Raw genomic sequence first — 13464 nt, 5'->3', positions numbered from 1 at the left:
AAAAATAAAGAAAGAAAGAAAGAAAGAAAGAAAGAAAGAAAGAAAGAAAGAAAGAAAAAATACGTGCAAACAAGGCACCAAAAGAAAATAAGCAGAAAAAATAATCCAGAAAGACTTTGTAATAGTTGAATTATACACAGAATCTAAAAGTACTATGTAATATATTTTAAATAAAATAAGCCATTAAAACTAGGAGCAGGGGAAAAGAAACTGAAAATATTATCAGGTAGATTAAAAAAATAACTGCTAGTAATAAAAATGTACTAATTAAAATTTTTAAAACTCTGTGAATGGGTTAAACAGTATATTCGACATAGTTAGAGTGAGTAAACTGCTAGATCTGAATAAATTATATAGAATGCAGTTCGAAGATAAAGAATTGGAAAATATGTTGAGGAGGTAGTTAAGACATGGAAGATGGTGTCAAAATATTAAGTAGTATAAAAAAATAGTGGCTGAGGATTTACCAGCATTGTTGGAAGATAAGAAACCCAACAGGACCAAAGAATGATAAATAAAAATAAATTCTCATCCAGACACAGAGAAACTGCAGTATACCAAAGAAAAGAGCTCTCAAAAGCAATTCTTTTTCAGAAAACGAAAGAGGCAAATCATACATACTCTGAAAAAAATCAACAATTAGACTTAACGATAAATTAGACTTCAACAATAAAAATACAAGCCAGAAGATAGGGAAATAATATCTTTGCTATTCTGAGAGAAGAAAAAAGAGGAAGAGAAATTCTAAGTAGAATTTGTTACCTGTTAGAACTATGTTTTGTCAAGCTGACAAATGTTCAGAGTTTAGAACCCAGATTGGAGGAAAGGGTGTGTTTCAAGTAGAACGACAATGGTTACACATAAAAGGTCTGAGATTCAAGAACTGACAGTGAACAAAGATACTGGCAAAACTTTAAGGAAAATTAAGCAACATCTACAATAGAATAAAACAAAATTAATAATGTCTGAGAAACATACAAACATGAAATACTTTCATAGTTTGCAGATTGGAAGAAGGGTGCTCACAACTGAAGCATGAAAGTTTTGTATTTTTTAGTAGAAAGATAATATATTGATAAACTTTAGACTACATTTAGTATGAGTGTTAATACAGTTAGGAAAACTGTCTGAAAAACATTGGTCTGACTATATAACTTCCAAACAAGTAGAAGAAAAAACTTAAAAAGAAAACAAAAAGAAGAAAAGCAGTAGCCCAAAAGAAGGAAAGAAAGAAACCAAGAGGAAAACTGTTAAAGTGGGACAATGGAAAGCCATAATATAATATAATAAAGTTAAAACATTTAAAAAAGAAATCATAACAAATACAGATGGACCAAGTTTATCAATTAACTCCACTAAAAATGCAAAAATTAGTTGGGTGTGGTGGCGGGAACCTGTGATCCCAGCTACTGGGGAGGCTGAGGTAGGAGAACAGCTTGAACCCAAGAGGAGGAGGTTGCAGTAAGCGGAGATTGCACCACTGCACTCCAGCCTGGGCGACACAGCGAGACTCCGTCTCCAAAAAAGAATTTTAAATCATGTACCCCTTGAATCTAAAATTTAAAAAAAGAAAAAAATGTCAGAATAAAGAAAACTCTAACTGAAAGATAAAGAGATATACAAATACTAATGTAAGCTGTTATAACTATATTAATATCAAAGAAAACCTTAAACAAAATAAATCTCAGTGAAATAAGTGTCACTACATAATGCTAAAAGATCCAGAAGGCTAAACAAGTTTAAACTTGCATAAACTGAGTAATATACCTTGAAAGTGTAAGCAACATTTGACAGGAACCAAAGATAAGTGCCCAGGAGAATAGAGAATTTTTAACTTACTTTTAAAAGTGAATAATAGATTAAGCAAACAAAAAAGAAGCACAATTAAGCTTATTCTAGTGGACATATATAAAACATTGTGTATAGCTTTTAGAGACTACATGTTCTTTTCCAGCAGAAATTAAAAGATCTTTGGATATTAACCATGTGCTTGCTAGGTTATAAAGTGAGCCTCAAGGACTGTTACCATAAAACAACATTCTTTGACCACAATGCAGTGATGACAAAAAACAACTGAAAATACTCCAGCTGTAGAAATTAAAACACACCAGCCTGGCCAACATGGTGAAACCCTGTCTCTACTGAAAATACAAAAATTAGCCAGGCATGGTGGCGTGAGCCTGTAATCCCAGCTACTCAGGAGGCTGAGGCAGGAGAATTGCTGGAACCCAGGAGACAGAGGTTGCAGTGAGGCGAGATCATCCCACTGCACTCCAGCCTGGGCAACAGAGTGAGACTTCGTCTCGGAAAAAAAGCAAAAACTCCTAGCAATATGGATCTAAAGACTGTAACAGAGAAGTCTGCTGGTATGTTCAAGAAATAGCAAGGAGGCCAAAGTGGCCAGAACAATGTGAGCAAGGAAAAAAACGGAAGATGAGGTTACAGAGGTTATTGGCAGAGCAGGTCACTTAAAGCCTCACAGGACATTGTAAGGACATAGGTTTTGACTGTCAGTGAGAAGGGGGGTCTTTGGAAGCTCTTGAGCAGGGAAATGCTAAAATCTGACTTACATTTGAAAGGCTCACTCTCACTGATGCACTACGAAAGAATAGAATGTAGGGGGCAGGAGTAAAAGCAGGGAAATCAGGAGCCTATTGCAGTAATCTGGCCTAGAGATAATGGTGGCTCCCACCAGGGGATAGCAGTGGAAGTGGTGGGAAGCATTGAATTCTGGATATGTTTTGAAGGCAGGGCCAACAGAATTTCCTGACAAAACAAATGAGGGTCTGGTAGTGTTGAGCATGACTCCGAGTTTTTTCAAAGTTGCCATACTGTAACATGGGGAAGGTGGCTGGAATAGTGGCCTTGAGGAAGATCAGAAGTCTAGTGTTGGATGTGTTATGTTTGAGGTGTCTATGCAACATCCAGGAGATCTACAAATTTCTAACTTCCATGTCAGATGAGCACAGCCTATTGTATTCAGCATGTTACTTATTTCAATGAGGAGTTAGGGTTTTCATTCTGCCATAATGCCAGAAATGAAGTGTTTCTGTGACTTCTTTACGGTGTCCTCATATAATGTTTATTCTCTCTTTTAGTAACCATCAGTGCTGTCCTTCAAACCTTTTCTAATCTCCAACATCCATTTTAAGATATAAAGAACAAAACTGGAATCAGTACTCCAATAAATTTCTGGGCTTTAACAAAGACAGCAAGAGGACTCCTGGGAGTTTCCAAACATGGTATCTTTAGAACACTGACACTATATTTAAAGCAAATAATCCTAAATGAAGCAGTAAAAAGAGTGAGGCATTTTGCAGAATGTTTCTTTACAAAGTAAAAACATTCTAACTGAGGTGCCTGAAGTTCAGCATGAAGACACTAGAAGCAGTAACAATATATTCTACTATGTTGCACCACAGTCTTTGGGGTCTTGATTTAAATCTCACTACTCAGCCTTTGAAGAGGTCACAAACATGCAACAATATTGGCAAATAAATACACCAACCCTGTGGCAGCCCTGCAGGCATTTCAACTTTATTAATTTGACTCTAATGCATCATAGATGAATCACATTAGGAAAAACGGGGAAGTTTTGAACTAATGGAAGACCCATCTGAACAGTTTGCCAGGTAATACCAAATTTGACATTCTGGTACTCAGAGATCCACAGCAGCTTTTATGGCATCTCCTCCCAAAATTATCCTAATTGATTATGTTATTAGAAGCAATTTTTTAAAATATTTGCTTCAGTTTCTTATAAATACAATTTTCATGCCTGTTTCCTTTTTTAAAATTTTTAATTTTTTGAGTCAGGGTTTCCACTCCTGTCACCCAGACTGGAGTACAATGGTGCAATCTTGGCTCACTGCAACCTCTGCCTTTCAGGCTCAAGTGATTCTCCTACCTCAGCCTCCCAAGTAGCTGTGACTACAGGTGTACACCACTGCACCTGGCTACTTTTTGTATTCTTAGTAAAGATGGGGTTTCACCATGTTGCCCAGGCTGGTCTCAAACTCCCAAGCTCAAGTGATCCACCCGCCTCGGTCTCCCAGAGTGCTGGGATTACAGGCGTGAGCCACCATGCCCAGCCTCCATGCCTGTTTCTTAAAGCCCTCTTTTTCTCCTTCTCATCATTTGGAGTACAAATGCTAAGTCCTAATTTCCAAGCATTTCAGAGATTCCTTTCTCACATTCCTAAGGGGGGTGTAATATCATGCTGAATAGACAATAATGGTTCCTGAGTGGTGCTGACATATATAAATGACACAGCATGGCAAAGTAATTGGGGCCTATAACACAGATGGGGACAAGTATGCTGGAATTCTCATTTCCCTTATACAAAGAAACTTGTTCTTAACTGAAAATCCGTAACATGACTGATGTTCCTGTTTAATAACCAAAAGGTTTTAGAGATAAGAAAATAGGGCTAAGGGACAACCTAATAACTATCTCCAAAATGAAGGAATATTTTTCAGAAAATGACAGAAGAATCATATCTAATAAAGGCATACAGGCAGAAGACGCAACTCTTCGTTTGCACTATAACAGCTGCCTTCAATTAGAATTTGAAGATGGAAGGGAGTTTCTCCAAGGACATTTAGATTGTATCTTATTAGTCAGATGAGAAAACTGAGATGTAAAGTGCTAATAGGACTTATCCAAGACATCATGTCAAGTCAGTACAGAGGCTAGAATCCCAGTCTCCTCACTCCCAGACCAATAGCTTCCCAGTGGACTACATCTAAGGGAGCACTCAGAAAATTTAATCTGGATTGGCATTAATTTAATGCAAGCAAGCAAACAAATGCCACAGAGTAGCACTTCTATAGTGTCCTCTGGAGATGCTGTCAAAATGCAGATCCAGATTCAGCAGTTCTGAGACGCAGCCTGAGATTCCACATTTGTATCAAAATCCCAGTTGATTCTGGGGCTACTGACCCACAGACGATACTTTGCATAACAAGGCTGTACAGCACCCTTAGAGCTGAGCAAAGCAGAAATACGCTTAGATACATCCCTGTATCTAAAAAGGTAGGAAGCAAATGACAGAAGGGCTGCATGGCACAATGTGGCTGAAATCGCTGCTATGAAATCCTAATTCAAATGTTGTCTGTTGGCTATTCCAATATCCATTGATACTTCCTCTCGCATGCCTGCTTCTATTATGCAGCCTACTATTGTGAAATACTTACTTTCCCAGGATCCCTGACAGCTGAGGGTAGCCATGTGACCCAACTCTAGCCAATGAGACTAAAGCAAATGTCTGCTGGGGTCTTTTGGCGAAGGAAAAGCTTTGTTGCAGACAAGGCTGGTGCCCCCCTTTCACTCTCCTTTCAGCCTTGAATGAGAACCTGATGCTTAGAATCTCAGCATCCATCTTGTTACCACAATACAATAAGCCTACATGCAAAGAATATCAGAGCAGGGCTGGGTGCAGTGACTCATGCCTGTTATCCCAGCACTTTGGGAGGCTTCAAGGCCGATGGATCGCCTGAGATCAGGAGTTTGCAACCAGCCTGGCCAACATGGTGAAACCCTGTCTCTACTAAAAATACAAAATTGGCTGGCATGGTGGGGGGTGCCTGTAATCCCAGCTACTCTGGAGGCTGAGACAGGAGAATCACTTGAACCTGNCTGGTGCCCCCCTTTCACTCTCCTTTCAGCCTTGAATGAGAACCTGATGCTTAGAATCTCAGCATCCATCTTGTTACCACAATACAATAAGCCTACATGCAAAGAATATCAGAGCAGGGCTGGGTGCAGTGACTCATGCCTGTTATCCCAGCACTTTGGGAGGCTTCAAGGCCGATGGATCGCCTGAGATCAGGAGTTTGCAACCAGCCTGGCCAACATGGTGAAACCCTGTCTCTACTAAAAATACAAAATTGGCTGGCATGGTGGGGGGTGCCTGTAATCCCAGCTACTCTGGAGGCTGAGACAGGAGAATCACTTGAACCTGGGAGGTGGAGGTTGCAGTGAGCCGAGATTGCACCACTGCACTCCAGCCTGGGCAACAAGAGCGAAAAACTGTCTCAAAAAAAAAAAAAAAAAAAAAAAAAAAAAAGAAAAAGAAAAAAACGAATATGAGAGCAGAAAGAAGAGCAAAAAGCGAGAGCCTGGACTATCTACCACCAGACTTCTGTGAAGTAATCAAATGTTTGCATTGCTTACGCCATTCTGTTATTAGTCTAACTGAAGCATCTTCTAGTTAGATAGATGCTTCCTCTCTTTCCAGTCACTTCAACAGTCTGGTTTTGTCTTTACTCTCAATCTCCAGTCTTTCACACTCTATTTGTGTACTCTAGCAAAGGGGCTCATTAATTAATGAACTTCTAACTATCAAATGCAAGGGGTTTTTTATTTTGTTTTGTTTTGCCTTTATACTGTGTCAGTTGACTGGTGAGCACCCCTTCCTCCTTTGTCTGCTGACTTACCTATTGCTGCTCTAGTCTGGTCCTCCTCTTCTGCCTCTACTACTTCTCTCTGGCTCTTCTCCCTTTCTCCCCACTTTTATGTGCAAAACTTCCATCTTTGCCCCATTTCCTTCCCACTCTTCATTATCTCCCTACGTACTTTCACCCAGAGTCAACCACCTGCAACCATTCCCTTAATAGTAGTAAATAATAGCATGCATTTTTTTTCCAGAATGGTGATGTAAGCCCAAGTATTAAAAAAGCAGTGACGTAGCAATAACTGGGCTTCTTTCTTATGTCTAGCCAGACGCGACCTCAGGAGTACCTCTGGCAGCAGCATACTTCTTAGGGAACAAGGGCCAAGGGAAAAGTTATGCAAAAATATGCTACATTTGTTCCTGCTTACTGCAGCCACCACATTTCTTTTTTTGTTTGTTTTTCTGGGTTTTTTTGCCACCACATTTCTATTAAGTTGTGTGTCATTGGATAAATAAGGAATCTAAGCGTGTGTGTGTGTGTGTGCGCGCGCGTGTGTCTCTGTGTGTGTGTGTCTGTGTGTATTGTGGGTGTATAGCCACTTCCAGTACAGCCAAACTATTACTCCATCTGAGATACTGCACACTTCATTTACGTCTGTAGTATGGAAATTATGACACTGTATTGAAGTTATTTGCTCATGTTTGTTGAATTCACTCCACTGAAAGTCAGAAGCTGTCAGTCTTTCGTGTGTACTTGTTAAAGAGAATGCACACTTATTTGATGGGAGTACTTTAGGACTATGGAGGACAAATGGTTTAACTGCATGAACTCTTGAGATCTCCTCTAGCCCTGTGATTTCCAGTGGTGCCACTTGTAGTTTGAGTGAGATATTATATTACATGTAAGTATTAAAATCACTTACCCTCACGGTATATGTTCTTCCTCCAACCCTGTCCCGAGCTTCTAAAACCAAAACACTAACGCCATATTCAGTCAAGAGTTTGGCAGCAGATAGTCCTAAAGGAAAAACAAAAGAGAGCAATGTAACATTCAAATGCTTAAAATCCAAGATTTAACCAGGTCTACACATCAAATAAATGCAGGGTATCATATACAATCCAGTGATTTTGCTGTCTTTCTAATACATTCTGGCCACACTATGATTAAATGAGCCACTAATTTTATTATCTATCATAAGGGATTCAAAAATAACTAATTTAGTCATCTTGCATTTCAGTTGGTCAACAGAAATAAAATGTAATGGTTTTAAAATATGTGTATCTTGTTTTCTGGTGATAATCATATATTTAGAGAATTTCCGAGCCTCTAAATCAATCCCTATCATTTCCCTCGTCCAGAAATCCTGATAGTATTAACAGAAGAGACTATTTTCTTCAAAACTTTCTCTAGCTACACCAGGTCGCAGTATAACTATGCTTTGCTTTTCTCAACTTAAAAATCCTGTATAATCATGTCCTATGATTTATATTTTGATTACTTGCTTGCTAGATCTTGTTTCCTTCACTAGTTTCTGAGTTACTATAAGGTAGAAACCATGCTTCATACTTTTTTCACTAGCTCAAACAAAGCTGAGAACAGGTTTTCACCTGTGATTAAAAGCCTTCAGGAAACATAAAATATTTTTTAAATCCAACATAGTAATACCAGAAAAATTAAGAAAGTGTTGCAGATTAACATTATATCAAAGGTACATGCTACAAGCATGGTTTCTCACTGATGTTGACCTTGATCTGATCACCTGGCTCAGGTAGTGTTTGTCAAGTTTCTCGACTATAGTTATTCTTTTTCCCATCTTAACATACTATACTCTGAAAGAAAGGCTATGCATAGCCCACACTTAAGGAGTGGAAAGTTCGTTCCAGCTTTTTGAGGGTGGAGTATCTATACAAATTATTTGGAATTCTGCACTGGAGATGTGTCTCTTCTCCTTACTTACTGATTTCTTCAATCATTTACTTATTAACATATCAATATGGACTCAGATATTTGTTTTATACTTTGGATTATAATCCAACACTATGTCATTTATTTCGTTGCTCAAATTCTTCCAGCTATGGTTATTGGGAGTTCTTTTAGTTGGCTGATATGCCCCTTTGACATGCCCCATCATTGTGTGTGTGTGTTTGAGCACTTCCTTCCTTTCTAGTACTACACAATGCTCCAGACTCATCTTATCTTTCTCTGCCATGGCCTTAGAATCAGGCATTTCTTCAGTGAGCTTTGGTCCCTTTTACTGGAGAACAGTATTAGAAACCAAGATCTGGGTTCTAGGTATGCTCATTGCTACTGGGGTGTCATTGCTTCTAAGACCTCTCAGCTCACAGAGTAAAGAAATATATTGTGCATACACTTATTTTTAAATCTACATTCATTTTTGTACTTCAAATTCTTAATTCCTAGTTAACTTTATACTTCTCATTATACTTCTCATAAACTTCTCATTTTTACAGAGACAAACATAATACAGGGAGAAAATGCTAGTTATATTATGGTAAGGGAAATAAGAATGGCACCAGAGACAAGATTAGTAAAGTGATACAAGTAATACCTAAATACGTATACAAGTGGTTGAGGAGAGGAACTATTCTAACTGATTTTAAAACCCAGTGATTTGATAGTTCATTTCTAATGGTATATATCCTAAAGATAAAAAGAACTTCACATTTTTTTCAATAATAATTTAGCTAGTCCTAGTATTAGCATTGTTATCCCAAGGCTGTCACATTTGTAGTATGTGATAAAACAAGTGAGTAATCAGGCTTGTGTTGTTGACAAGCAGGTTTTTTTTAGCATGAAGATAAAGAAACTCAGATGTAAAAATGATGAGATGAAGCAGTAACCCTGTAGTCCTAGATATAAATTGAAATTATAAGTATGATCTCTGGATATACTCTATCTTTTAAAAAAATTCCTTAGTTTTGTACAGTGAAAAGGTCTAGAAAAAGTAACCTACCCAGTAGCAATGAACACTCCCAACACCTAGAGTGTTGTTTCTAAAAAATCAATTATCACTACAATGAACTATGGCTTGTGACCTAGTGAGATCTGAGGCAGGAAATGTACAAGATGAGCCTGAACATTAAATCATGCCAGAAAGCAAGGAGGCTGTCAGAGACTACTAGGATTATGTCAAAAAGACTCAGGAGCCTACCTATATGAACTCCTACTGGCCAAAGATGAAATAATTTGAGTGTCAAATAAAGATAACAACTACAATGGCTTAAATCCATGAGTTCATAATAATACTAAACAAACACAAAAATTCTCATTTTCCACCTTTGGAAAATGCTAAGGAACGAACTTATCATTTGAAAAATGATAAGCAAAAGAAAAAATCTAGCATTCATCCTACCTTTCCTATTTGTGCTGAACCTCAAAACAACCAAATAGCTAATGAGGGGAAGTTTCTCTGTATAAAAGTATGCTAGTTAGTAAGTGAAGACAGAAATAATTCAAATGTCAGCATTTTGCAACCCCTAATGAGTTAATGGATCTAGCACAATGATCATCAAGTTGCTAACACACACAGAAAAACAGATGAGACAAATGTTATCTGCCTCTTGATGGAAGCACACACCATTACCTATGAAGCAGTTTTGCAACAATGAAGGAAAGGAGAGGGAATGGGAGGGGAGGGCGGGGAGGGGAGGAGAGCGGAGAAAAGGAAGGAACAAATTAAATTCTAATGTGATCACCCCTCTGTATCTGATACTTAGGGGACAGAGGTACCTGTTAATACTACTGGGATGAAATGAACAAAATCCAAATTGTAGGAAATTATACAGGACTACCCTATTTGCTTTTTATTCCCTACTCACGCTCTCCTTCCCCTTTATCCTTCACGGGCTTTTCCCACAATAAATCTCTTAGACAGCTAGTTCTATCTTGATGCCTGCTCTCACAGAACCCAGTATTTTACTCATATACAGAATGGCATAGAATACACATAGCCAAATCAAGGATGAGTTTGGGTCTACAAGATCTAAAATATCTTAAAAGATATTAAGTCTAAACCATAATATCCAGCACTGCTATCTACTAATGTTTGTGTGCAATTTTGAGCCCTTCAAGTACACGACTCTTACATTGCTGATGCCCATCAAAGATTTAAGTATGTAATGAATTTTTGGAATCAGCTCACAAAGAAAGCCATCCCCTGACAGTTAAATAAACTCAAACCAATGTCTGCCAATCTTGGCGCAATATGTTTTCTGGAACACAGTCAAAGGCTTCTTGTGCTGACTAATGGAAAAACAGGATGAAGGTGAGATGAAAAATATGTTTATGCATAAATCTTTCTCCTTATGTCTGATTATTTCTTTAGGGTTAAGTTCCAGAAGGGAGATTACTAAGTCGAAAGTGATGAACATTTTAGGCTCAAAGTAATACTCCATATTTAAAACAGAGAAACTCAGATGCAAAATTTTTATTTCTTCCCATTCCCTTTAATCAACCTAACTACAAACCAGTTAGGTAGATAAATATACCCAAGGGTCTGCTAGAATTGCTCTGGCAGCTCCTCTTCTAAGGAGGAGAAACTGGCTCTCCCCACACTGCCTAAGGGGATGGAGCGGTGGGGAACCTTGAACAACAGTGGTGGGGCCTGCAGCAGTTGTGTGCATAAAGGGACCGCTTGGTGGCATCCTACAGATCCATTTCATATGCCTTTCCTTGTTGCCTCTCACAACCATCCCTTGAAGTAGATTTCATTATCTCCATATTCCAAGTGCCTGATATGACCACAACAAAGTCTTCTGAAAAGCGAAGGATTTTACTTCTCACATCCTCACTTAGAGTCTTAATAAAATCGAATCTAGTATGTAACTCCAAACAAGTTTTATGCATGGGTTTCAGTGCCCATAATAAATAAACACTACTCAGGAAACTAAAAGGGGAAGGGGGAGCAGGGCTGTCTGAGCGAATACAATGACCACACCAGTGACAAAGGTCATTTTGCAGTTTGGCATTTAAGGATATAACTAAATAAAATTTAAAAGCTGGTGAAAGTAGTTGTTTCTACATGGCAGAAGAATGATTAGCCCTATAACAAGCAAGGAGAGTTTAAACTCTTAGTTTAAGAAATAAGAAATATGTTTAAGGCCGGGCGCAGTGGCTCAAGCCTGTAATCCCAGCACTTTGGGAGGCCGAGACGGGCGGATCACGAGGTCAGGAGATCGAGACCATCCTGCCTAACCCGGTGGAACCCTGTCTCTACTAAAAATACAAAAAACTAGCCGGGCGAGGTGGCGGCGCCTGTAGTCCCAGCTACTCGGGAGGCTGAGGCAGGAGAATGGCGTAAACCTGGGAGGTGGAGCTTGCAGTGAGCTGAGATCTGGCCACTGCACTCCAGCCTGGGGGACAGAGCGAGACTCCATCTCAAAAAAAAAAAAAAAGAAATATGTTTAAAATATTTAAAAAGGATTTCAGAGAAATGGTTTCTAAAAGGTCTTAGAATTTGAAGGGTGAAGGTTTAAGTTATTTAGGAAAATCTATTAAGCATATTTCTTCTAAGATGCTGAATAAATGGGTGCTAATGTTTCAGTTTGTGTGTTTACTGGGAAGAAGACCTTGTTAAGAAATTTCCATGATAACTTAAAGGTTAAAATATATACAATATGAAAATAAAAGTATGATGCTGTTAGGAAAGTATTTTTGAATGCTTAGTAAGTCAAAGTACACGCAAATACTTGGAGCTCAGAAATCTTTTGTAATGTAATAACTGTGGCTATCTGCTGATTTGAATGGCAAAACCCAAAGATTATTCCTACTTTAAGATCTAAATCTTAGATTACAATCAACTCTTTTTTGCACTTGTGTGCCACTCACTATGCATTCTACCTTCCCCTCAGCATTACAAAATTCAATGATCAGTTACAGAAAAAAAAAATGATATCTTAATTGTCAACCCTACAGATTAGTTTAAGGGCTTTTGACCTAATCTTTCGAAATATTTATTGAGCATTTTTTTGTAAATGGGATAAAATTGTTAGAAAAGATTCTTAAGTCTGAAGGCAAGTCACCAAATAAAATGTGGCTACTATAAAGATAGCTTTTGTAATCAAATATTTTTTCACATTTTATTATGAAAAGAGAAAAATCTCATCTTAAATCTTTTATTTCATCTTGTTCCAAAGTAATATAAATTACTAAGCAAAAATGAAGAGCATTATGCATTACAGCTCTCCCTTTCTTTCATTTTCCATCATTTAATGGCCACATAGAATCTAGTGATAAGAAGCCTGTTTCTCACCACTCCCCACCCGCATAAGGGAAGGGTTTGATACAAGTATGCCAGTAAATGATTAACAACCAGTCCAGTAGTGGGAAGCGGGGACTGTTTCACAGCATTTAGATTTTCACAGCATTTAGATTTCCATGGTGTATATGCACCCTCATCATAGGTTTCAAACTACTAGTGTGATTTCAGGCTACTAACATTATTGTCCATTAAATCAGCAAGTGTTTATGATATTCATTGGGATGTAGGAGATGTGGGGCCACCTTGGTAAAAGACCATTGGACCAAACTCTCAAGTATCCTAGTGTCAAAAATGTGTGATTCTCTCACCCATGTTTTTGAGAGAAGAGGTCTAAGTGAACACTAAAAAATCTACCATCCCCTATACTCAGAGCTCTTCCTCTCCCAAACCATGGCAAACAGAGCTCATTAGGAAGAATAGAGCCCAAGACTCCCGAGTATCCTGTGGTTTTCTTTTTTTCTTTTATCGAGATGGAGTCTCTCTCTGGTCGCCCAGGCTGGAGTGCAGTGCCACCATCTCGGCTCACTGCAAGCTCCGCCTCCCAGGTTCACGTCATTTTCCTGCCTCAGCCTCCCGAGTAGCTGGGACTACAGGCGCCCACCACCACCCCGGCTAATTTTTTGTATTTTAGTAGAGACGGGGTTTCACCGTGTTAGCCAGGATAGTCTCCATCTCCTGACCTCGTGATCCGCCCGTCTCGGTCTCCCAAAGTGCTGGGATTACAGGCGTGAGCCACCACCACCGGCCTATCTTGTGGTTTTCTGTGAGAGTAGAGAGGTCAGAGAAACT

The 13464-nt window shown here is 38.6% G+C and overlaps 1 protein-coding gene across 1 annotated transcript in view; it reads right to left on the bottom strand.

Annotated features, from left to right (window-relative positions):
• Positions 1 to 13464, bottom strand: part of LOC108527371 (proline-rich protein 36-like) — a 57889-nt gene that overhangs the window by 28569 nt on the left and 15856 nt on the right. The window contains exon 3 of the mRNA XM_017868614.1: positions 7318 to 7412. Within this exon, the coding sequence (XP_017724103.1) occupies positions 7385 to 7412 (28 nt within the window). The 3' untranslated portion in view covers positions 7318 to 7384. The remainder of the gene's footprint in view (positions 1 to 7317; positions 7413 to 13464) is intronic.

The sequence above is a fragment of the Rhinopithecus bieti genome, unplaced genomic scaffold (assembly GCF_001698545.2).
Source record: "Rhinopithecus bieti isolate Rb0 unplaced genomic scaffold, ASM169854v2 scaffold_4906, whole genome shotgun sequence".
Taxonomy (NCBI): domain Eukaryota; kingdom Metazoa; phylum Chordata; class Mammalia; order Primates; family Cercopithecidae; genus Rhinopithecus; species Rhinopithecus bieti.
Note: the sequence above shows the minus strand (reverse complement) of the source record. Positions and strands in the feature narration are given on the sequence as shown.